This window comes from Pistacia vera, unplaced genomic scaffold (genome assembly GCF_008641045.1).
Source record: "Pistacia vera cultivar Batoury unplaced genomic scaffold, PisVer_v2 Contig512, whole genome shotgun sequence".
Taxonomy (NCBI): domain Eukaryota; kingdom Viridiplantae; phylum Streptophyta; class Magnoliopsida; order Sapindales; family Anacardiaceae; genus Pistacia; species Pistacia vera.
The window spans coordinates 1,361,318-1,387,821 of NW_022196349.1; the positions used below are offsets into that span (position 1 = coordinate 1,361,318).

General features: G+C 33.7%; 2 protein-coding genes and 1 long non-coding RNA gene across 4 annotated transcripts; 1 reads left to right on the top strand and 2 right to left on the bottom strand.

Moving 5' to 3' along the window:
• The first annotated feature begins 10,949 nt into the window (after positions 1-10,949).
• On the top strand, positions 10,950-16,044 carry LOC116106353 (receptor-like protein EIX2). The gene is made up of 3 exons (XM_031392706.1): positions 10,950-11,239; positions 13,380-14,458; positions 14,705-16,044. The coding sequence occupies exons 1-3, from the start codon at positions 10,950-10,952 to the stop codon at positions 16,042-16,044; spliced, it is 2,709 nt and encodes a 902-aa protein (XP_031248566.1).
• A 3,758-nt stretch (positions 16,045-19,802) lies between these two features.
• Positions 19,803-21,106, bottom strand: LOC116106384. Of its 2 annotated transcripts, none has more exons than XR_004124303.1 (3): positions 21,041-21,106; positions 19,941-20,016; positions 19,803-19,864 (listed from the first exon to the last, which is right to left on the bottom strand). It is a non-coding gene; the product is annotated as an uncharacterized LOC116106384 (long non-coding RNA). The 2 variants fall into 2 exon arrangements; XR_004124302.1 differs by having other exon boundaries at positions 19,814-19,868.
• LOC116106354 (plastidial pyruvate kinase 2-like) lies at positions 21,104-22,825 on the bottom strand. The gene is made up of 3 exons (XM_031392707.1): positions 22,447-22,825; positions 21,551-21,838; positions 21,104-21,274 (listed from the first exon to the last, which is right to left on the bottom strand). The coding sequence occupies exons 1-3, from the start codon at positions 22,678-22,680 to the stop codon at positions 21,104-21,106; spliced, it is 693 nt and encodes a 230-aa protein (XP_031248567.1). The 5' UTR covers positions 22,681-22,825.
• Between the last annotated feature and the right edge of the window lie 3,679 nt (positions 22,826-26,504).

Genomic DNA, 26,504 nt, shown 5'->3' on the forward strand with positions numbered 1-26,504 from the left:
CATTTATTTATGACTTTTGATTTTTTGTCTTATTGTTAATCTATCTATGCATCATTTTTCAGCTCTATTTACTGTGAGCATGTTTCTTTTCAGACTGCTTGCATTTAGTACAATTGAGCATACATTATATTACATTTTTTATCATTGTGCTTCTAGGTTACAGTGTTCGTATCATTGATGATAATGAAATGCATGAGTTCATAAATGCAAGTCTTCTTAACTTTCTTTCCATTTACCTAAGAAACATAGTATGTCAGTGGATTGTTTTGCATTTAGTAAATTCATATGTATTTCTTTTGCTATGTTGCTGTTACTGATATGCAGAACCAGAGTTACGTGTATAATGCAGGCCTTAGCGAAGTTTCCACATTTGAACATAATTATATTGTTATTGGTACCTTATGAATTTTTTTATTAGATCATCATTGTCATCGCTTGTTGTACACAGGAAGTCTAGGAAGCTGTATTCAAAGCCAAAGGATGACAGGCTGGAAACAATACAGGTGGAGAAGACAAATGAAGATGCTGGAAGTGGTGGTACTGCAGATGCTATGGGAAGGTACGTTACCCATAATTTAATCTGGCTTATAAACGAAAGAACAGGAAAAGCAAAAACCCCTAATCTAAGTGAGTTGAACACTTGGACCTTAAGGAATAAAATTGTTATCCTTTTCATATTACTTGGTCTGAATGAAGCAATGATTGTTTGTAGAAGAATAAATAACTTCAGATGAGATGTTCTATCATTGTCTAGTGATTATATTAGGTTGACCTTGATTTTCTCTTTCGAAGGGATGGTTGGAATCAGTCTAGTCAAATGGATATTTCGGAAACCAATCAAGATATCACTTCAGTTTCTGAAATGAATGGCTCTAATATTTCAAGTTTTTCACCTGTCAATAATGCTGATGATTTGCCACATACACTCATGGATGATGAGTTGGCAGATTCAGGCGATGATGTTGCTGCTGGCGAAATACTGAGTAGTGCTGCAAGTAGAAGGAAGCTGAGGATGGTAATGGATCCTGAGGATGAGGACTAAGATGGAAGCATGATCAATTTTTTTCTCTCATAATGCTTTTAACTATCATTTTCAATTTGACAAATCTCAGTGCTGGCATTGCAATCTTTGAATTTGCAATGCCAAACACTAGTTCAGTATTCAACCGCTTCTCTTTTGAAAGTTTTTTATATCCGACTAGTTGGTGTTGGGTCTCCAATTTTACGTGTAGGTGATACTGCAGATGAGCCATGATCATGCCTTTTGCTGGTTTCAGCTTGCATTATATTTTGGGAGAGCTTAAATTGTGTATTACGTTTAAACAGCTTGCATTATACTGGGCCAAAACCTGTGATGTAAAGTTTGATTGTTTAATGTTTTGTAAATGCTTTCTTGTATGTACATAAAAGGAATTTCTAATAGATTCCAATACCAGTCTTGTTAATTTGCAATCAAAGATCCTATTACTCTCTCTATGAATTTGCCTCCATGTGAACCAACTTAATTTTAGTTACAGCTATGTAAGCTTGCCGTTGGAAGGTAAAATAACTACCAATGCTTCTTTGCTTAAAATTTGCGTCATTTAACTTTTAAGATATTAATTTGGACCTCAGTTAGTATATTTTAGTGCGAGCCAAGCCGCTGAGGTTATGGTTCCCTAAGCAAATTGAGCTACCTGATTTTCACATTCTTTTAGCTCTTTGTTCATCTTCATTAATAAACCTATTGCTAAATTATCATCAATTAAATACCGAAATTTGACTTTCATATGATAAATGTATACCTTTTAATATGCACATTAATGTATGAACATATGCATCTTGAATCGAATTGATCTATTCCAATCAGAATAGATATGACCGTTAACAATCATATCTTATCTAGATATGACCGATAAAGGTCATGGATTTGGCAAAAAATGTTCAGGATAGATCTAACCATTTCCAACTAGATCTACTCTGATATGGCCATTTTCAACAATCAATATGACCAAAAATGGCCATATCGGAGCCTCTCGATGACTTTTGACGACTTTCGCCCGGGGGGTGATAGGGCAATGGTTTGGACTTTGGCTAGCAACAAGCAATGGCAGGTGGGTGGGTTGCAATTTGTTTTGAATTCAAAGGTAATTTTGCCTCAAGAATTAATTAATTGGGATAAAATAGTAAAAACCAGATTCATGTAAATTAATTTAAAAATAAAGATATTATTGTTCTAAAATTTTATTAATAAAAATTAAAATTGTAACAAAAATAAGATTACATATTAGTAAGTGTTTGATTTTCAAAAGTATGTTGATGTAAAAATAAAAGATATATCAATACATATATAATTTGAGGATACTCAAAAACTCCAAAGCAAGCATTAATTGTCATTATACATATATGTGTTGATTATCATACGAAAAAGTCACATTTTACAGGGGAAGAAAGAAAACAATATAACATAAAACCGCGTGGGAGACTAAAGTGAAGGCTCAAACTGTACGCCATTCAACTTGGAATTAACTCTTTACTTCCTGGAAACCCACCATTGAATGCTACTAAAACTGACTACCACAAAGCACACATCACGCCTTGAATTTTTCTGTCTAAAGCAGAGGATAGACTCCTTGGAAGTTTGACCCGGTGGCTTGTATTTATAAACTCATTAACTGAAAAAGCTGTAACTAATCAGATTAGTCACTCGTCAAGTGATTATCTTAAGCTATTAAGATTTTAAATATCATCAATATTTGAGACTAATTCTCTCTAAAAACTTGTTAACTACTTCGTCTCTGCTTTTCTTTTCTTTACATTTTTCTAAGCGGAAAAAAATTATGCTATCCAACTCAGCAGGCTTTTGTCACGAAGACAAAGGATAATTAATATTATACAATTATCTATGCCTTTATTTACAATGAAAAACAAAAATCTTGGGAAAAAATAGAGCGGACTATACTACTATAGTACATTTATCCTGCATAATAATAGTATGTTAAATGATCATCGATTAAATATCGAAAATTGACTTTCATATGATAAATGTATACCTTTTAATACACAAATTAATGTATGAACATATGCATCATGAATCATATATGAACATGTTATAGCACAATTTCGTTTTGTATAAGTCTATTGACTTGATAGAAGACTTCGTTTTACTGGGGAAGAAAAAAAACCATGAAACATAAACCGCGTAAGAGAAAGTCAAGACGCAAACTTAACGCTAGGTAGCTTGAATATTTCACACTCTACTTTTTGGAAACCTCACAATGACTACCGCAAAGCACACATCACGGGTTGGATTTTTCTGTCTAAAACAGAGCATAAACTTCTTGCCTTGGAGGATTAACTATTTTCGTATATTGATCTCACTGAAGACTTTATTAATGGAAAACACACAATTTTTTATGTCAAATATTTGTGCTTTATATGTAACTAAAAATAATAGATTGGTAAATCTAATAGGGTTGAACATTACTATTAATTTAGACTTTATTTTTGAGGGATTACTATTAAACAAAATAAGCAATGATTGTGGTGGCGGGTTGTTTGGTGAGGGATCGCAAGAAAAAGATATGCAAGTAAAACTATTAGATGATTCTGATGATGAAACCTTAAGCTCTGTTTTCAAGTAAGTTGTTCTCTATCTCTCTCTCTCTCTCTTGCACTCAATCTATTGTTAGATTAATGGAGCTATATATGTAACTATGGTGTTAAGTTTTTTCATGTTCTGTAAAATCCACAATGCAAGAAATTTTTTCATTTGTGTGTTTATATTTCCAAGTATTTAAGGCATATTTTATTCATTGTATGAAATTACTTTCACATAGTGGTAGAGTTTCTGTTGTTGCAAAGCATAGGATTCATTATGTAATTAACCTTTGAACTTTTAGGAGTAGATGCAATGATGGTGGCAGCGAGTTGGTTGGTGAGGGATTGCAAGGAAATCTGTCAGATGATTCTAATTATGAAACCTTAAGCTCTGTTTTCAAGTAAGTTGTTCTCTCTCTCTCTCACCAAATCTATTATTAGATTAATGGAGCTATATTAGGTATTTATTGTGTTTATTTTTTTTCAATTTTCTTCTCTTTTCTATTTCGATAAAATTTTTAGCCATTAATGGGTGTATACTTATTTACTGTTTTGTTGATAAAATATGACTCAACATGGAACAAAGTTAACTGCGGAAACTGCTTATCTTGATTCATTTTTTACTTGATTTATGTATTATTATCATATTGTCAATGGAACAAAGCCGCTGAGGTTATCGTTCCCTATGCAAATTAAGCTACCTATTTTCACATTCTTTAAGGTCATTGTTCATCTTCATTAATAAACTTAACCTAGTATTATTAAATGATCATCAATTAAATACTGAAATTCGATTTTCATATGATAAATGTATACCTTTTAACATACACATTAATGCATGAACATATGCATCTTTGAATCGAATTGATCTATTCCGATCAGAATGGATATGGCCGTTAACAATCATATCTCATTTAGATATGGCCGATAAAGGCTATAAATCTGGTTGAAAATGGTTAAGATAAATCTGACCATTTTAGGTTAGATCTACTCTGATATGGTCATTTTCAACCATCAATATGACCAGAAACGGTTATATCGGAGTCTCTCGGTGACTTCTGACGACTTTCACTTGGGGGGCAGTGGTTTGGCTAGCAATGGGCAGCGGAAGATGGATAGATTGCAATTTGTTTTGAATTCAAAGGTAATTTTATCTAAAAAGTTAATTAATTATGGTGAAATAGTAAAATTTAGATTCATATAAATTAATTTAAAAATAAGGGTATTATTATTCTAAAATTTTATTAATAAAAAATAAAATTGTAATAAAAATAAGATTTCAAAAATATATTGATATAGAAATAAAAGATATATCAATACGTATATAATTTGAGGGTACTCAAAAACTCGAAAGCAAGCATTAATTGTCATTGTACATAAATGTGTTGATTATCATACCAAAAAGTCACATTTTATAGGGGAAGAAAGAAAACAATGCAACATAAAGCCGCGTGGGAGACTAAAGTCAACTTGGAATTAACTCTCACTTCCTGGAAACTCAACATTGAATGCAACTGAAACAGACTACCACAAAGCACAAATCACGCCTTGAATTTTTTTGTCTAAAGCAGAGGATAGACTCATTGCAAGGTTGACGTGGAGGATTCTATTTATAAACTCATTAACTGCAAAAGCTGTAACTAATCAGATAATCACACGTCAAGTGATTGTGTTAAGATATAAGAATTAAAATATCATCAATATTTGAGACTCTAACAACTTGTTAACTACTTCGTCTCTGTTTTCCTTTTCTTTACATTTTTTCTAAACGGAAAGAAATTATGTTACCCAACTCAAAAGGCTTTTGTCACAAAGACAAAGGATAATTAATATTATACAAATATCCATGCCTTTATTTACAATGAAAAACGAAAAATTTGAGAAAAAATAGAGTGGACTATAGTACATTTATCCTGCATAATATAAATATTAGTTAACTCATCAAAAACCATATATGAGAATTAGCTTGATATCATTTCACACAATACGATTACACAAATGAAAATTGCCATATTGCAAAAGGAATCCGTTGAGCTTGGAATCGCAAAGCATCGTGAATCTCTTCGTGCACAAGACGGTTAATTAGAAAGAAGTGAAGCTAAAAAGAATAGCATATTACTTTTCCAAAAGTCTTTTCACCTGACTGAAGCCTTTGTTAATGGAAACAACTAATGGAAATAACAATTTAGATTATATAAACAGTCGTATGCGTGGGCTTTGGGTTCATTTTCAGAAATAATAGCCATAGTCACACACAATATAGCTCATTTTCAGGTAGTTCCATCGCTGCTTGATGATGATGACAATCTTTGGTGGAAGGTTTCTTCAGCTATTTATCTCAAATGCAGTTCATATAAAACACATGGTAACTGACTATTTTAAATGCATGAACATGTTAAAGGAGCATATAAGAGAAAGCAAAATTCGGCTTTTTGTTGATGCGTGATTTTGACACCAACGACTTCACACGTGCAAAGTGTTAAGCTGGCCTTAGAAATTACATGTGTTTGATTGATTTTAAAGTTCGGACAAGGTTAAACAATAATGTTGAATGCAAAGACCAAAGATTAAATAACACAAAAGATTTTTATAGTGGTTTAGAAATTACACATGTTTGATTGATTTTAGTGTTCAGACAAGGTTAAACAATAATATTGAATGCAAAGACCAAAGATTAAATAAGACAAATGATTTTTATAGTGGTTCGGATGCTTAAAGCGAATCTTACATCTACTGTTATTTTATTATTCTCTGACTATTTTTCTGATATTGCCTACAAGGTATACAAAAATTGAGAAATGCTTTGTTTACAAAGAATAAATAATGGTTGAAGCTCACATTTGTGCCCAATTTTTCTTTTTTATGAAGAGAGGTGCCCATTTATGCTTTTAAGGTCAATGTGATGAATGTTTTTACAAATTATCTTGACACGTAGAGACCATTCCTTAATTCGTATCTTTTATTTTGATAAAGTTAGGATATGATTGACATAAAATATCTCTTTGAGACGGTTTGAGTTTTTGACAGTTAATACCATCTTATGTTTAAGTGCTTGTTGAACTCTGATTGGTGGTATTGACATTAATTCGTATTTTTGGCACTACATTTTTCATAGTCAGTTGGCTTGATCGAAGACTTCATTGTCAGAAACACATGGTAATTGACTACTTTATATGCATGTGGAGTAGAGGTTTCAGAATTATTACCACACATTAATATTTATTCCTTTTAGGTAGTATATTAATTATTGTATACCCCTCAACTAATTCTATAAGTCACATGATCATCGTTTAAATCTTCAGAGCACACTTTAAATCTAAGATTATACGTTTTAACCACACATTTCAACACTAATTTTACCACTTGAAATATCTAAGGATGCTCCCAAAATGTAGGTAACCTTTATACCTTTGGTGTTCTTTAAGGTAACTTTTATATCATTAGTGTTCTTTATTTTTTTAGTATTATGTATTATTATATTTCAATAACCAGTGTTATGAGGATACTCAAAAAATCCGAAGCAAGCATAAATTGTTATGTACATAAATGTGTTGATTATCATACCAAAAAGTCACATTTTACAGGGGAAGAAAGAAAACAATGTAACTAAAAATAATAGATTGGTAAATCTAATAGGGTTGAATATTACTATTAATTTGGACTTTATTTTTGAGGGATTAATAGTAATAGGTAGATACATATTTATACCAAAAGTTTGTGGACCTGACCGAAGACTCCGTTAATGGAAAACTCATGGCAATATACATGCAGAAGTAAGCAGTGGGTCTGATAATAGCTCATTGTTATGCAGTGCTTTTTATACTTGATGATGATAATGGTTATGGTGAAATGTGATGCTTAATTAATTCATATTTTTATGTTAGTAGTGTCAATTTCTATTTTTATATTACTAGAGTCGTGGAGTCATGTTGTAGTAAAAAATTCCGTTCTTTTGTTTTCATTCTCAGCAAAACTTTAGTTATTTGTAGATGGTAAGTTCATGTTTATTGTTTGTGTTTAATTATTAAGTAATGCTACGTTTACATCACTTTTTTACACTATTTTTATTATCATGATGTGATATATGCCACAATCACACAAATTCTATTATAATATTAAAAATTAAAAATAATTAAAAATTTGTGTGGTTGTAGCATATGTCACATCATGATGTAATGAAAATGGTATAAAAGAGTAACTGTAACTGTAAATGTAACATTACACTTAATTATTTCAACGTAGCTCCATNTAGGAAAGTATTCTGAGGGGGTTGTGGGCTCTGGATTCGCCCATGGACCTAGGACGTGGGCCAGGTTTGAGAGGCTTGTGCCCGCTCGGTTTGGACCGGTTTATTCCTCATGTTTAGAATAGAACTAGCATGGCTTGGGCCTTTGCAGGACTGGGCCTGGTCCTTCGCTGTTAATGGTCCTTCTTCCCTATTTGGGCCAAGGACGATTTTTGGCCCTAACAACTACTTAACTATCTAAATTTATAATCTGAAAACAAATAGAAAGTAAACTTGGTCCAGACTGTTAAGACTTTTGAAGAGGGGAGGCCAATGAGTCTTGTGGTGGTGGAAGATTGGATTTTGGTGGTTGAGATTGATCGAAATTTGACTTGGGATGGGCGGTTGCGTAAACCCTAATCACTCAATTGTTGGCGATTGACGAGGTTAGCGGGAATAGGGTTTGAGAGGTTTTGGTAAATAATGATCGGGGAAAAGAATGGTGGTGGTATGCGGTCGCAACGATGCCGAAATTGGAGACAGAATATAAATTTGAGTAGTAAAATGGTATTTTAAAAGGAGGTGTTTGTCTAAACTTATAAGCTGGTCAAACTTACTTATAAGCTCTAAAATTAAGCTGACCTGTTTGTTTATAATTTTTTTGAGCTTATAAGCTAAAAAAAATAAGTTGGGGGGGAGGTACTTTTTTTTTTTTGGCTTATAAGCACTTTGCTTATAAGCTAGTTTGACCAAGTATATTACCATATTATCCTTGTTTAATTTTAAAATTCCATAGTATGCCCTTGTTTAATGTAGTACCTTTTTTAGTAATTTTATAATAAAATGTACTTATAAGCCACATTTTACCAAACACGTCAATTACTTATCAGTCACTTATAAGTACTTTAACCAAACACGTAATTGCTTAAAATTTCAAATGCTTATAAGTTAATTTTAGCTTATAAGCAATTGCTGCTTATAAGCTAATTTTCATAAGCTCAGACAAACACTCATGCGGTCGCAACGATGCCGAAATTGGAGACAGAATATAAATTTGAGTAGTAAAATGGTATTTTAAAAGTCTGTGGATGGAAAAGTGTCATTAAACCATTATTTGAATGGGAAAAATTTGTTTACTCTAATAATAAAGATCAAATTATAAGAAATCACAAACAACCAAACCACTATACCATTAGTTACGTCCATGGAGACATTGATAAAGCCAGATCACCGAGGTGTTCTCATTGTCTCTTGTCGCCATGAATCACGAAATATGTGCATCACAAAACAGGTTTTCGTTTTTCAAAAGTCTATCGATTGTTGATATGACAAAATCAAGACTGTTGTTGATAGCACATTGATCACTAAAAATTTCAATATATATATATATATATTAATTGGGCTACTGGATAAATTGAAAATGACTAGATCATTAATTGTTTGTAACTCACTAAGTTGCCAAAGCGTAGATTTGTTGGAAATTGGCTCCTTTGTGAGCTTTTGCAAAAGTCCCACATGGTTGGTAAAAAACAATATGGGGCTCACCTTAGTCCTATTCCTATATGTAGGACCTCCCTTCACCCCTCATGACATCCCTAAATTTGGGTGATTTAAAAATTTGGCCCAATTTGTAAGAGTATCTTTTCTTAAAGATTTTTAATTTTTGGGTATTTGTAAATTTGTCCAAAAGTTGTAATTTTCTGGAATTTCCTCTTTTGAAATTATTTGAAGTGATCAGCGGTCCCCAAGGATGAAGTTAACTTTTATACCTATGTGTTCTTTAAGGTAACTTTTCTTAGTATTCTGTTTTATTATAATTCAATAGCTAGCCTTAGCTGTTATATTATGAGGATACTCAAAAACTCCAAAGCAAGCATGAAATGTGTTGATTATCATGCGAAAAAGGCACATTTTACAGGGGAAGAAAGAAAACAATGTAACATAAAACCGCGTGGGAGACTAAAGTCAAGCCTCAAACTATATGCCATTCAACTTAGAATTAACTTGTACTTCCTGGAAACCCAACATTAAATGCTACTGAAACAGACTACCACAAAGCACACATCACGCCTTGAATTTTTCTGTCTAAAGCAGAGGATAGACTCATCGCAAGGCTGACTGGGAGGATTGTATTTATAATTTATAAACTCATTAACTGCAAAAGCTGTAACTAATCAGATTAATCACACGTCAAGTGATAATGTTAAGCTATTAAGAATTAAAATATCATCAATATTTGAGATTAATTCTCTCTAAAAACTTGTTAACTACTTCGTCTCTGTTTTCCTTTTCTTTAAATTTTTCTAAGCGGAAATACCCAACTCAAAAGGCTTTTCTCACGAAGAAAAAGGATAATTAATATCATACAAATATCTATGCCTTTATTTACAATGAAAAGCGAAAAATTTGGCAAAAAATAGAGCGGACTATACCACTATAGTACATTTATCCTGCATAATAAGAGTATGTTAAATGATCATCGATTAAATATTGAAATTCGACTTTCATATGACAAACGTATATCTTTTAATACAAACATTAATGTATGAACATATGTATTCTAAATCACATATGAACATGTTATAGTAGCTTAAATAGAAAAACAAATTCGTTTTGTGTAAGTCTATTGACTTGATAGAAGACTTTGTTGTTGAATAACACATGGGGTTTAACTAATTTAGTGCAAAATTATATAGGTATATACCACTAGGGATGAGACACGCGCGAGCTATTCGAGCTCGGCTTGTCGAAAGCTCGAATTCAACTCGAAGGCAGTCGAGTCGAGCTCGAGCTCGAGCAGCTCGTGAATAATATCGAGCAGAGTTCGATCCGGGTTGAGCTCGGCTTGTCAGGCTCACGAGCTTAAATGAGCTTCGGATTTTAAAATTATGTAGTACTCAGTCTCGAGCTCGAGCTCGAATGCACCTTAATACTCGCAAGCTCAAGCTCGAACACCAATATTGAAGCTCGACCAAGCTCGGCTCGAGCTCGAGCTCATTACTATTTATCACGAACCAAGCTCGAGTACCGAGATACTCAGCTCGACTCGGCTCGTATACATCCCTATACACCACTATAAATTCTAAGGATACTCAAAAAACAAGTGACAGTTTCTAGATCATCTTCTGAAGCTGAGTACAGGGCCATGGCTTCTGCAGTTTGTGAAATTGTTTGGTTGGTACAATTGTTGACAGAACTTGGTTATCCTCCTTTGTCTCCGGTTTCCTTGTTTTGTGATAACCAGTCGGCCTTGCACATTGCTTCGAATCCAATATTCCATGAACGCACTAAGCATATTGATATAGACTGCCATATTGTCCGAGAGAAACTGCAGGCTGGTCTTATTCAAACTCACTATGTTCCCAACAGTGATCAAAAGGCAGACATATTTACTAAAGCACTTGGCAGTCAGCTCCATCATCACCTCTTATCCAAGTTAGGAGTATTGAATCTTTATCACTCACCACCTTGAGGGGGGGTATTGAAGAATACACGTCAGCTACACTTCAGCTCTACTTCAGCTCAGCTTACAGCTTTCATTAATATTGTTTTAGTTAAATATTGTTTTAGTTAAATGTAACTATAGTTAACTAAATTAGTTGAGTTGGTTAGTGGAGTTGGTTAGTTGAATTAGTTAGACTTTACTTTTACTTAAAAGGCACTGTACAAAACTGTGTATCGATACAATTGAGGAATTCTTCTTCTTCTTTCTACAACTTTCCTCTCTGTCAAAATCTTTTAGTTAGGATTGTGAGAGAAAGTTTATAAGAAGAGATTGTGGGTGTAGCATTACTCATAGTTTGAATTTTATACTACTTATACTATTATCAACCAACATGATCAGTTATGATATCATTTCATACAGCAAAATTATACAAATGAAAATTTCCAGAATAAGTTTGTGAGAAGAGATTGTGGGTGTAGCATTACTCATAGTTTGAATTTTATACTACTTACACTATTATCAACCAATATGAGTTATGATATCATTTCATACAGCAAAATTATACAAATGAAAATTTCCAGAAAAATTAATGCATTGTGAATCATGCTCTACGTGCATAATTGAAGCTAAACAAAAGATTAATATGATGATAATAAAATACCATTTTATCAAACACCAGCAAACCCCTTTTCAGAAAGTTTGTGGACGTGACCGAAGACTTCGTTAATGGAAAACACATGGCAATATACACGCAGAAGTATGCAATGGGTCTGAGCTAATTTTCAGAGATAATAGCTCATTGTTACGCAGTGCTTTTTATATTTGATGATGATAATGGTTACAATGAAATGTGATATTTAATTAATTCATTTGTATGTTAATGGGGTCATGGAGTCAATTCCTATTGTTATATTCAACAAAGATTGGCTCACAATCTAATTTTACAGACTTTCTCTCACAATCCTGACGTGACAGCTTGCAATTGGTTCATTCTCAATTGGGCAAGCAAGACCCATTGTTAGGCAGACAAGACCTGTTACAAACTAACCAAGTGAGAGCTGTCACATTGGAGTTATAAGAAAAAATTTATGAGATTAGGTTGTAAATGTAGTATTGTCCTTTTATATTAGTGGAGTCATGGTGTAATAAAAATTTCCATTCTTTCGCTTTGCCATGACAAAACCTTAAAAATTTTACAAAAAAAATCCATTCTTGTAAATAAAACCATAAAAATATATATACATAAACTATTAGAATTAGAATGGGGTTTTACAATATGTGGCACTATACTGTTCAAAGCGTCATAGAGATATGCATATGTCTATTTCAATTTCTTGATTGATGTGAAAAATAGTGATTTGTGTTTAATTATTTCAACGTATCTCCATAAGTTGCTTTCAAATTGTGATTTGTGAGAGACAGGGGATTGCTGCCTTTCCTCCTCTAAATGCCTAATGAATAACAAGTACTCCATAAAGTATTTTCAACTATTTTAACGTCATTTTGTATTTATTTTACATTTAATTCAAATTAACAAAACAATTTTTTTAGAATGAAAATTTTTTTGGTATTTTTTTATTTTATTTTTAGAAGTACTAGCTATATATATGAAAAATCTTTCTTAGAAAAACAAATTGTTTGAGGAATCACTTGACAAATTTTTGCCATAAAACACTTATATTACAACATCCTACTCTAATGTGAAAACGTCTTCTACAATCAACCAAAAAAAAGCAATTGATACTCGTAAGTATTGAAGGCTTAATAAGTAAACGCCACCGGCGCACGCACCCTTTCTCTATAGTTTGCTTTTAAATTTATTAAAATTTTGGAAGCTTGATGATTCACGAGTCCCTTTAATTGATAATGTCGTTTTCACATCACGCTTATATTGCAACATCCTACTTTAATTGAATGCATGAACATGTTAAACGAGGATACAAGAGAAACCAAAATTCGTTTCCCATGGTCGGTTGACTTGATCGAAGACTTTGTTGTCGAGAAACACATGGTTATTGACTACTTTAAAATGCATGTAGGCTTAGGTGTTTAGAAATATTACCACACATTAATATTTACTGCTTGAACTTGACTCTTGGAGTTGCTGCTTGATTTTGACGATAATGTCAGGTGGCAGGTTTCCTCTACATTTGGTTCTGGTTATGGTGATTTTGTTCGTTGTGCATCAAACATTATAACGTGCATAGAGGAGGAGAGAGAAGCGCTGCTTGCTTTGAAGCAAGGCCTGGTAGATGAACGTGGCTATCTCTCGTCATGGGGAAGTGAAGATGTTAAAATAAATTGTTGTAACTGGAGAGGAGTTCAGTGCAACAACCGAACTGGCCTTATAAACAAGCTTGATCTTAATGTATTGCTCGACGAGTACTCCTATCCCTTCCAGGGTTTGAGAGGTACAATTAGCTCTTCTTTGCTTAAATTGCATGATTTAAGTTATTTAGACTTCAGTTTCAATAATTTTGGTGGAAGCCAAATCCCTAAGTTCATTGGTTCCCTCAGCAAATTGACTCACCTTAGTCTCTCTGATAGTAATTTTAGTGGACTAATTCCTTGCCAGCTTGGAAATCTTTCAACTTTGCAATTTCTGGACCTTGGCGTTAATTTTGGTTTATCCATTGGAAACCTTGAGTGGCTTTCTCACCTTTCTTCTTTGAGTTATCTTGACCTGACTCATAACAACCTTAGTAAATCCAGTGATTGGTTTAAGGTAGTTAACAAGCTCCCTTCCCCAAGAACCTTGATTCTACAGCATTGTAATCTTCCACCGATCATTTCTTCCCCTCTGTCACTTGTCAATTCTACATCTCTTCTGCACCTCGATCTCCGTTCCAACAGTCTCACTTCCTCAATGTATCCCTGGTTGTTCAACGTTAGTAATAATCTTGATTATCTTGACCTTAGCTCCAACCAATTACAAGGTTCCATTCCAGACGCTTTTGGGCGCATCACTTCGCTAACAGATCTCTTTCTTTTTTATAATCACCTTGAAGGTGGAATTCCAGAATCCTTTGGGAATATGTGTCGCTTACTTTCATTAGATCTGGGTTATAATAATCTTGGAGGAAAACTCTCGAAGTCTATTCGAAACTTAATTGGTGGGTGTACTGAAGGCACTCTGGAGGACTTGTACTTAAATGACAATAAATTCATAGGTTCAGTGACTGATCTTTCAAGATTTAAGTCCTTAAAAAGTACAACAACTTGAACAGAATCTTTTGAATGGAACCTTAACCAATAGCATTGGACTCACGTAAAAGCTTGAGGTTTTGGTTCTTCGTGAGAATTCATTGGAAGGTGAAATCACAGAAGCCGTTTTCTCAAATCTCTCCAACTTATTTCTTTTGGACTTGGCTGGTAACTCTCTTGTTTTTGAACTGAGACCTGACTGGATTCCTCCTTTTCAACTGAGCACTATAGTCTTGCCTCTTGCAAGATAGGGCCTCATTTCCCAAAATGGCTCCAAACTCAAAAACATCCTGATGTTCTGGATATTTCCAATGCTGGAATCTCTGATAGTTTACCTGAATGGTTTTGGGATCTATCCTCAAAATTACGTGAATTAAATCTCTCTCACAATCATTTTGAGGGTCCAATTCCAGCACTTCCTTCACATATATCTTATGTGAATCTGTCCAAAAATAAGTTTTCGGGAACGATTTCTTCCTTATGTTTCACCTTTGAGAGTTTGCATCATATTGACCTCTCCAGTGACATGCTATCTGGAAGGGTTCCAAATTGCTGGAAGCAATTCAATGACTTAACCATAGTTAATTTTGCAAACAACAACTTCCTCGGGAAAATTCCAGACACGATGGGCGCCCTAAGTAATCTTCAAAGCTTGAGTTTACGCAATAATAGATTCTTTGGAGAATTGCCTTCGTCTTTGAAGAATTGTAAAAAACTAAAAGTTCTAGATTTAGAAAAGAACGCATTATTAGGAAGGATACCAGAGTGCATAGGGGAAAGCCTGCAAGATTTAATTGTTCTTAGTCTGAAATCCAACAGATTTTCTGGAAATATTTCACTCCAGTTATTCCATCTGGCAAATATTCAAGTCTTGGACCTTTCTTTAAACAATATTTCAGGAACTATACCAAAATGTTTCAACAATTTTTCTGCAATGACTTATGAAGGGAGTATCAGTACCACCCTCACCACCGACTATTTCCTCGATGGAAGTCTATATGTGTACCAGAGACGAGAGTATTTTGACAATGCAGTGTTGACATGGAAAGGAAGTAAATTCGAGTTCAAGAATACTCTAGGATTGGTAAAGATGCTTGACCTTTCAAGCAATATACTAAGCGGAGAAGTTTCTGGAGAAATTATGAGTCTTACAGGATTGGTTGCCTTAAACATTTCTAAAAACAATTTGAGTGGAGAAATCACTTTGAAAATTGGTGATTTAAAATCATTGGATTTCCTTGATTTATCAAGAAATCAGTTTTCTGGTCAAATTCCTCCAACCCTTTCACTAATAAGTGGTCTTGGTTTCCTTGACCTTTCAAATAACAACTTGTCAGGCAGAATACCATCAGGCACCCAACTCCAAAGCTTCAATTCCTCGATGTATGGGGGGAATCCCGGTTTATGTGGGTTGCCACTTCCAACTAAGTGTCCAGGTGATGAACCATGTCAAGGTCCTGCCACTAATAATGGAGGAAAAGAGGGCACAGACGCTCCAAAAGATGACCTATGGTTTTATTTGAGTTCGATAATTGGTTTTGTAGTAGGGTTTTGGGGAGTCTGCGGGACTTTATTGTTCAAAGCTTCGTAGAGACATGTCTACTTCAATTTTTTGATTGATGCAAAAGATTGGCTCTATGTGACAGCAGGTGTCAGTATTTGCAAATTGCAAACAGGGCTTAGTTTCTAAATCTTAAGTCCTTTCAATTTAGTGTTTTTTGTGTAATAATTGCAACATTTCTACATAATTTGCTTTTGAATTGTGACTCGTGAAAGGGAGGGGACTGCTGCCTTTTCCTCCTCTCTGTGCCTATTGAATAACAAGTACAATATGGAAATGCAATTTGGTATTTATTTTTATAGCAGTAAATTGATATATATATATATACTCCTTTGTATATTTTGAGTGAATGTTTTAAATTTGTAATTGAAAGTTTCCAAACAATTTTGATCCTCATAATTAGTGAATTGGTCATTATGACTCGAGAGTATATAGGCTCATAAAAATTGTGTTTTCTCTTTAGTTTTGAGCACAAGAACAAGAAGTCAGTGTTCTGTTTTTATTGTTGAATTACATGTTTAGTTTGTTTTGTTCTGTTTTTACTGTTGAATTACATGTTTAGTTTCACTTTCAGGGTAATTTCCAGAAACCCCTCTTGAGGTTTGGGAAAATTCTAACAAAACCCAAGTCTACTATGAAAATTCAAGGCTCCATTTGGTTCACAATTTTGTGTTTTTGGAAAAAGTTTTTTGAAAAAAGTTAAAAAAAAGTTGAATTGGGCGGGTATTACGATGTAGGATTTACAAATTTATAAAATACCACCTATGTTTATTTATTTACAAAACATCCCCCATAATAAAACATTAAAAGTTAACAAAAACACCTCCAACCCACCCTCAAATACGGACAACCGGCCACCACCGTCGGAGGGTGGCCGAATTTGCCGTATCGGCGCATGACTGGCTGGATCTTGCCGGTCGTGCGCCGATATGGCCTTTTTCGGCCAAATCCACGGTAGATTTGGCCGGCAAAGGCCAGATCTACGGCTAGAACTGGCCATCAATGGCCAGATCTGGCTGTATTTGNATTGAAATTTCATCCATAGCCTTGATGACCATCCCTTACCATTATTTAATTCATTAATTGACGTCGGAGGAGGTATTTGGGATGGAACGCAAATGTGAGGGGAGGTCTGAAAATTTTGCGTACAAGTTGGGTTTTGTCGGGGAAGTCCTTGGAAATTACCCTAGTTTATTAATTGTCTTGTCTGTTAGATGTTATTTCCGGCAGCAGCTATTAAGCCTCTCGAATGTCATTCTCTCCTGGTTTACACTTGTTTCTTCTGGAACATAGTTCATTGTAATCTTGAGGGAGTTATATCGTTTTAAAACTAAAATAATAATAATAATAATAATAAAGTTTATGTAACATTCTCGGATTTATGAAGGTATTTAATTATAGAATAATACTACACATACATCATTCCCATATAACATTTCTCATACAACATTATGTGGTAAAATGTAATTGGGTGAAAATTTAATTTTAACTTTAAATTAGCCAATCATATCTTGCCACATAATGTTGTATGAAAATGATGTATGTGTAGTATTACTCTTAATTATATGTCAGAACATCCTTTCTTCAAAATGTGTCAACACATGAAGTTCATGAACTACTCCGCACACTTTGGTTAAAAAAATAAAATGTGTAAGCACTGAACCTCTCCAAACGTATATTATTGCAGCAGATTTCTGCAGTTTCTTTACTAATAATCACTTACCAGCAAGCCTTCAAAGATATTAGGTAGGAGAAAACAGGCGAAGGTACTAGTAGAACACTCACCTAGCAAAGATGGGTCAATGAATTACAACAAAGAATGAATGATGCATTATAACTTCATAATATTCAATGAATTACAACTAGGGAAAATTCATCCTATCTCGTCAAAATACATACTGTTAAAGATGCATCCTATATGATGCAAGCTGCTCAAAGGTACACTAATGTGGGAATTTTTGTCAGATCACAGCTGGAGAAAATTTCACTCCAACTTCTAGCTGACCAAAAAATACATTAAAAGACCATGTAAAATTGAGACACATTACAAAATGGACGTTACTCTAACTGAGTGATCAGCCGAGCCTGTCAGAAATACGGGCAAGGTTGGGTGCCAATCCACGGTTGTTATAGCTGCAGTGTGGGGAAGAGTTCTGAAACCGCTAGCATGACCTCGAACCTGAATCATATTAATTGAAAAAAGAAAAATAATCACTTTATCATGAGAGCACCGCCTGAATCTATAGTAGTCAGTGGGCTACCAGGCAGTCTGGACCGCCCACAAAGTAGTGATCTGTTTGGCCACAGATCAGCAACTTAATCAATGGTCTAGAGATTTGGACATTCAGTATCAATTTGCATGCAAACCAATAGTCTCAAAATGTAGAAAAGAGCCAAACACAATGCAAGCAGACATGTATTTATGTGTTAAAAGTGTACAAGAGAGAGAAAAACCTGATATATTGGTGCCGTTACTGAACCCGACGTTACCAATAATCTCTTCCCATTGGCATCCAAAGCCATCTCATGTCTACAATGTTTTGAGGTCTCAGGTTCAAAGAACCTACAAAATATAGAAAACACTGATTTAAGAAGGCAAATATACGAAAAATATGCAAGAATGCAAACATGTGATATTATCAACCACCATTAATCCAAGTTCAAAGCATCATGAATGGATTTCAATTGTTTCCACTATCATGGACTAAGGTTTTAAAAAAATTTGTTCAAAAGTTGTAAACATCGAAAGATTTACTTGTTAGTCTCTAAATGATTAAAAAAATTCATAACATGAACAGAAAGTTAAGTTTAATGCAGATGATCACATAACTTGTTCTTTGAAACTAAGCATATACCAAACATAGTCACAGAAAATGAGGTACCAAGTAATCAAAATACCTCCTACAACTCCTTGACCAAAGGACCTGACCTTGGTTTTGCAAGCTCCACTCAATTATCTACACAACAAATCAATTCAATGAAGTATTCATATTCAGCTTAATGGGGAAATGAACATGTAACATTCGAATGCTGTAATGCACATGCCAAACTTTGAACCACAATTGATACGGGAAATGAAGATACTTGCCTTTCCATCTGACCCCAAGCTAAAAATGCTTGTTTCATCAGCACCAAAAAGAATTGAGCTAATAGCAGAATCATGCGCAGGCCACCCAGTAATTTGAAGACCGGCAGACATGTCTTTGCCAAGTTAAGGGCATTGTGTACAGTAGGGGATATGTAAGCACACTCCTCTCAGATGTTCAAAAATGGGACACAATTCTTTTTTCCTAACTGACACTGGTACCCTTTCAAAAGAGGTGCAGATAAGCAGTTCAATAGACATGTAATGCCTTCAACTACAAATTTTTGTTACATGACAGAAAAAAAATAAAGAAAGAAAAAAGGATTTTATTTTCTTTTACTTCTCAGAACTGCAACTTCATATGTCAAAATGGGTACGCAAAGTGTATAGAAAACATTCAGAAATGCTAAGGACATTCTGTATTCAATCTCTCTTTTTCATGTGAACATTTGTCCTTGACACGTTTATCAATCTGAGTTGGATTCAATAAACTCTAATTTAGACCTATTACCAAAATGCCATTGTTGTAATTAAATATGTACACCTGTCAACATTAAGGGAGAGCATGAGTAACAGTGTATGAGACATTTTTGCTCACATTTCCCAAAAACCATTAGCTACTTAACAATTACATCAAACACTATAATTGTAAAAGGATACCAAACATGTGGATCATTCCATCGACTGCAGCAGCTGCTAGAATCTTTCCGTTGTGATTGAATCCAAGGGAAGTTATTGCTGGTGGATCTTCACCAAGAGGAAGGACTGTCTTCATAGAAGCGAAAATTCATTAAGGCACAAACTGGCAACAGTATCACAAAAAGAAGTTCAGGGCACATACCATAGCTTTCCATGTCTTCATGTTCCAGACAGTTAAAGAGGCAAACCCCCAAGTATCAGTATAATTTGAGCTGTAGCTGCAAATTAATATTGATCAAGATCGAGAGACCATATAGTACTTATGCATGAATGATGAATCTCTTAAAACAATATGTGCAAAATAATTGATATTCTCATATAACACCCCACCAGGTAGAAACATAATTTAACAATCTAAATATTGCAATTAAGCAGATTGTTAACTGCTCACCCATACCCATATATCACAACATATTTTCTAGCTGGCAGAATGCCCTTTTCCTTGAGCAATTCATGTTTATACGACCAAGCAAATGCAATCATCAGTCCATGTATACAGAACCACTACTTGCAAGTCTGATGATACACCAATAAACATAAAATTATCATTATCCTCTATTTTTCTTTTACAGGAAACAAACAGTTATATTAGTACTTTAGAAAGTTAAGTCTATTGTTTGATTCATAAATTATATTTGTACCAGAACAATTGCAGTGAGCTTTTATTCCAGTACACTAATGTTTCATTGTTCAATCTTTGATGAGCTCTCAAAAATGTAGCATGGCAGCTGGTCAGTTCAACTCATCGATTGGGGGATTCCAAGGATGGCTGGCCCATCAAGTGTCCAAAAAGTACCACAAGAAGACCAGAGTCAGCCACATCAATAGATTCAAACAAATTATCATTAGTTCAAATCTTAGTGGCTCCTTGCTAGATGTATTCGTTAATACTATTATCAGAGGGATGAAAGGCCCTTATTCCAACAGCTGAGAATATCAGATTCATGTGAATCTTGTGTTCCAGGCATGGGATAGAATTTAGTTTCTGCTTTTAGTTGGCAAGCTAAGTAAAAATGGGATATCAACTACAACTAGTAGGAAGAATGGTTCAAAATTAATTTGGTTAGTAAAAAACATGGAAACCAAAATACAGAAATTATCAATTATTGTACCCATGAGTAGAAAACTAGCATCAACAAGAAACTTGCCAGCGAACACTTATAAAGAATAGCATTCATACATACAGACTTTATTCAGGTAAGATCAGAAATACTCAGTTGAAGATTGAGATTGAACAAATACCCTCTGGATGCTGCAGCAGAAACAAATATCGGTTCTACTGGGCTGCACTTTAGGTCCAAGACACTAACCATCAACAAGTAGCATGTCACCCACTTCTACATCATTAACAAAATCATCGTAGTTGACACTGACACAATCAGCTGTGCCAACCCCTCTGCGAATTGTAAAAGTGAATTCCTGCCCAGTTGTTAAATTGATTGGTTGTGGTAAATCCCCACTCCTAACCTCTGGGCCCTGATAACAAAATAAAAAAATAAATAAGAATACAATTTACACCAATAATGAATGAAATGAAAGTATCTACATTATCCATATTAATAATCATCCTATATGATGGATGGGGCTTATGACAATATTTTACTAATTAAAAGGCCACTGATATTTATACTCAAAATAATCAGTCAATATCATGTATAACCTCAGTAATGCAAAAATTCACTTACTATAGGAACCTTAAATAATAACCATATATAAAAGTAACAAAAGTAAATAAAATGAATGGAAACCTGCCTTTGTATCAAGCATAATTGAAATAACATTGTCTTTGGACTGTGCATTATATTCTTTGACCAAATCAATAACTCTCTGATGAGATGCATGGTCTCCATGGGACATATTCATACGAGCAACATTCATTCCAGCCTCAGCCAACTTCCATATCATTTCTCTTGTGTTGGTTGAAGGACCAATTGTGCAAACAATCTTCGTCTTACGTCTGACTGTTGGTTTGGTCCACATGCCCACTGATGTGTCACCTAATTGTTGAAGGCCATCGAAATGCTGAAAGTGCTCCTCCTTCTAATCATAATCACGATAACAAAGTTTTCAAGTTCATTAATGCTTCCAATGCCAATACCATTTGCATAATAGATGAAACATTACAATTCACCAATCAAATTACACACATAGCACAAACCATCAATTCTTCAAGCTTGATCAAGGAACTTTTTCCATGTGCGATGAATTTATCAACTTTAAATCACAGATTTAAAATGAAAAGAATACTACAGTAGTGGAATATAAATCCCAGCATCGCCTCTGAAATCAGGCTTTTGTAATGTTATTTTGGTTCGCACAATGTGATATTAGTAAAATTCAAAGTTGAAGTTGTAATAAAATATGAATTGTCACAAAAATTGTTTTGCCCTTCATAAAATTTACCTTTCTTGCACTTTCCCAGAAAAGCATGTTAAGTTTTGTTTCCTCCATTTTAGTGAAAACAGACTACAAATGTACGTAGCTTACAATCACTCTTTCAGCTAAACATTAGCAAAAGTCACTTTATCGACTTCAAAAATAATATATATAAATTGAAAAGTTCAAAAAGAAAATTATTACTCTTATTTTCCCGCATTTTCTCAACAACCAGACATAATATACAACAAGCAGAATTCGCACAAACAAACCTTAGGTACATCCTCAGGTGACACAGGAATCACTTGAGAATCAGTATGCGTGGATCTCTTGGCAGAGATTTGAGTACTTTTAAGAACAAAATTAAGTTTGCGCTTCTCCTCACGTGCCAACACTTTAGAGGCAAAGCTCTGAGGCTTCAACTTCTCAGCTCGCTCTTGCATGGATCCAGAGCTAGGGCACAAAAAGGAACTCTGAATCAAACGCGTAGCAACCACCTGAGCCATTGCTAGAGATGAACGAAAGGAAAGCAAATTTGTAGAAAGAGAATCTATAGACGAAGAAACGACGTGTTCAGAGGATTTAAAAGAGAAATAATGAGTGTCGTTTTGATTTATTTGAGTGTTTGGAGAAATCGCCGCTAAATTTGGCGGAAGTAAAGAGGAAGGCCCAAGGAGAGGAGATGCTAACAGTGAGAGAGGGCGCTTAGTTCGTATCGAAAGAAATTAATTATTTTATTTATTTTGATTTGTTTTTGGGTTCACTTCATTCGAAACGGATGGAAGGTTTTGCAATTAATGGGGCGGTTGATATTGTCAATGATTTTTTAAAGAGTAAACGACTTTTTTCCCACTAAAGTAATAGTCTCTAATTACATTTCTCACCCATGATAGTTTTAAAATATCAATCTATTACTTAAATTTATATTTTATTTCTAATTTTGACATCGTTATTACCTCACATTACTACTATTCTCTTTTCGAATTATCATTCATCAAAACCTTCCTAACTCTATCACTCATCAAAACCCTTCAAACTCTACTCTTACCAATCCTGCTAATTATTGGTAATCGAGTGGTTAGGGTTTGCACAATCGCTCCTCCTAAGTCAAATTTTAATCAATCAATCTCAACCACCAAAATCCAACATTTCACCATCAAAAGACTCATCAATCTCCCTTCTTCAAAAATCTTGAGATTTTGCTCTCTATTCGTTGCTGGAATATAAATTCCGACAATAAAGTGATATTTTAAAAGTCTATTAAAGAAGTATTTGGGTGGAAAAAGTCATTAACTCATTTTTAATTTATGTACAAGGTATAGTCCATGTCTAGTAGATCACGCGGCGTCGTTTCTGTTCACTTCTTAAATATGAAGGCTCCCTGCCCCTCTTGGCTGGTGTTGAACTTTTCTCATCCTTTGATTTCTTTATAAGATTATGGAAAATAAAAACAATTTTTTTTTCTTTTTGTTAAAATATTTTGTTTTGATTTATTAGAAATAATTACATGAGAAAATAATTTATTATACTTAATATAAATTATGATATATCAATGTGGATAATACATCATAAGAAATGCGTGTTCAATTTGATGAGCAGTAGGTAGCGTAGGTGAACCAATTTGATGGTGGGTTCACCTAGCATTTAGGATTCATTTGTTTTTTTTTTTTTTTATTTAAATAATCGGTGGGTGTTTGTGTCAGTTTATCGCACCTCGATTGATTATTCAAGAGTCTAGAACTATCGATCGAGTAAAAATTCAAGTGATCACTCTTATTATTAGCAATTAAAGAGGAACTTAAATTCAAAAGCTCTTGAATAATACATCAAAGAATCTTAGATAAAACTCTAATAGTAACCCTTGTTCAATGTTTCCTTTTACTATAGTATTTCCTTTTGATCTTGACACAATTTATTTATTAAAGTATCAACTTGCCATTATATTAATCTAAATTTTATATGATGACTTACAAGTAACTTTATTATTTTTTGGTAATATTTCAATATTGTGATTCAATGTCTTGTGAATTGTAATAAAGCATCTTACACTTTTATAATATAAGTGTAACGTTTTTTAAATACAAGGGCAATAGTTTCGCCAATCCCAACCTTTAACTTGAACCGTAATTAAGAGGTTAATAATATAATTAACAGTATTATTATTATCGTAAAATAGGGTTGGTAATTTGGTTGATAACCAACGGATTAAAGAATATTTTATTCTAGTAAGAAGAGTTTAATTTTAAATTCATGAACTTGAGATGGATTTGACTTTGATACAAAGAAATCAACCATCAAAGTTATGGTTTAGGTTGGGATTTATGCTCAGACATAGACTCAAACATATTATAGACCCTTATCNTATATATATTTTTATTTTTTTTTTTTAAAAGTGAAAACAGACATGATCGGGTATAGGTTCTGTATTCTCTTACCCATTTATATTCTCAACCTGTTTGATCCATACCCATTCCCGTCTTTACCTGGCCTGTACCTGCCCGTCTGCCAGGTCTAACTATGATCCCTTATTAGAATAATAGTCCTTAAATTTTTTTATTTATACTGTGTATCAATAAGTTTTAGTTTATTCTTTTAATCAAACTCAAATTTATTCATAATAGCTGTGATTGCACTTAGTTTTTTTTTGTACAAAAACTTTATATAATATTGATTAGATATTCATTTTAATTTTCTAATGATTTTTAAAAAAATTGAAGGAAAATAATATAGAATTAACATGATTTTAATTAGTGTTAAATTTTCAACCAAATAGGAATTTGATATCATTCACCATAATGTGTCTCTAATTAATACAGTCGGATCACCAATACACGTTGTATTTTTTTTTTTTACTGTAGAAACTGCTTATCCTTAGGCAAAATGTGTGTACGATTGAGCAAGAAAGTTCATTTTCCAAGTCTATTGTCAATTGATCCACAAAAGCAAGACTTTATTGTTAAAACACGTTGATAATTACTTTATATATCAATGCAGTAACTGAGAAATTGCATATAACTGACGGTGTTTGATTTTTAGAATTATGTTGACATGGAAATGAAAGAAATATGAATACAAATGTAATATGAGGATACTCAAAAACAACGAAGCAAGCATTAATTATTATCACACAGAATTTTGTTGATAACAATACAATTTCATTCCAGATAGTCACATTTTACTGGGGAAGAAAGAAAGCTATGATACATAAAACCATGTAAGAGGAAGACAAGGCTCCAACTTAACTATTTAATTTATTTTAAGAGAAATGATGCGCTTGCAATCTCTTTCCACAAACTTTTTCTCACAATTCAAACATAGCAGTTCACAATTGGTCAATCATAATTTATTAGGTGGAACCCAAATAAGATCTATTATAAACTGATCAATTATGAATTGTCATGTCAGAGTTGTAAGAAAAAAATTGTGAAAAAAAGGTGATGAATGTAACATTTTCCTTATCTTAATTTCAATTGGGAATTAACACATACTTTTTGGAAACCCCACAATGACTATCACAAAGTACGCATCACGGGTTATTAAGAACTCAATATCTTCAATAATATTAAGTCTAGCTTAAAATAATTATATATTCATTCTTTCTAATTATATCATCTCTCCTTTTCATTTTTCTAAAAGGAACGAAATCATGTATGCCAGCAAAAAGGCTTTTGTTCAAGTCAAAAGGATATGATTATATTGATTGTACAAATATATTACACTTCATATTTTCAAAAGTTTGAATTTTATACTATTATCAACCAACATGAGTTGTGATATCATTTCACACAGCAAAATGATGGAAATGAACGTTGCCAGATTACTTAATGCATCGTGAATCATGCTCTACGTGCATAAGACGATCTGTTAGAAAATAGGAGAAGCTAAACAAAAGATTAATACGATGACAATAAAATATAATTTTATCAAACACCAGCAAATCCCTATTCCAAAAGTTTGTGGACCTGACCGAAGACTCCGTTAATGGAAAACACATGGCAATATACATGCAGAAGTATGCAATGGGTCTGAGCTAATTTTCAGAGATAATAGCTCATTGTTACGCAGTGCTTTTTCTAGTTGATGATGATGATGGCTATGTCAGGTGGAAGGTTCCTTCAACATCTACTTCTAGCTGTTTTGATTTTGTTCCTTTTCCAGCAAAGAGTTGCGGATTCTGACGTTATGAGTTGCAGAGATGACGAAAGAGAAGCACTACTCGTATTTAAACAAGGCTTGGTGGGTGACGATGGCTTTCTTTCTTCTTGGGGAAGTGAAGATGATAAAAAAAATTGTTGTGAATGGAGAGGAATCCAATGTCGTCAAACGGGCC

What these genes read in the sequence shown, in the direction of transcription:
- LOC116106353 (XM_031392706.1), top strand. Translation starts at nt 10,950, where the DNA reads ATGGCTTCTGCAGTTTGTGAAATTGTTTGGTTGGTACAATTGTTGACA. An exon ending in CATCATCACCTCTTATCCAA is followed by an intron (nt 11,240 to 13,379) that starts GTTAGGAGTATT and finishes CGATAATGTCAG; the next exon opens with GTGGCAGGTTTCCTCTACAT. An exon ending in AAGATTTAAGTCCTTAAAAA is followed by an intron (nt 14,459 to 14,704) that starts GTACAACAACTT and finishes CTTGCAAGATAG; the next exon opens with GGCCTCATTTCCCAAAATGG.
- LOC116106354 (XM_031392707.1), bottom strand. Translation starts at nt 22,680, where the DNA reads ATGGCTCAGGTGGTTGCTACGCGTTTGATTCAGAGTTCCTTTTTGTGC. An exon ending in CACCTGAGGATGTACCTAAG is followed by an intron (nt 21,839 to 22,446) that starts GTTTGTTTGTGC and finishes GATTATGATTAG; the next exon opens with AAGGAGGAGCACTTTCAGCA. An exon ending in CAATTATGCTTGATACAAAG is followed by an intron (nt 21,275 to 21,550) that starts GCAGGTTTCCAT and finishes TTTTGTTATCAG; the next exon opens with GGCCCAGAGGTTAGGAGTGG.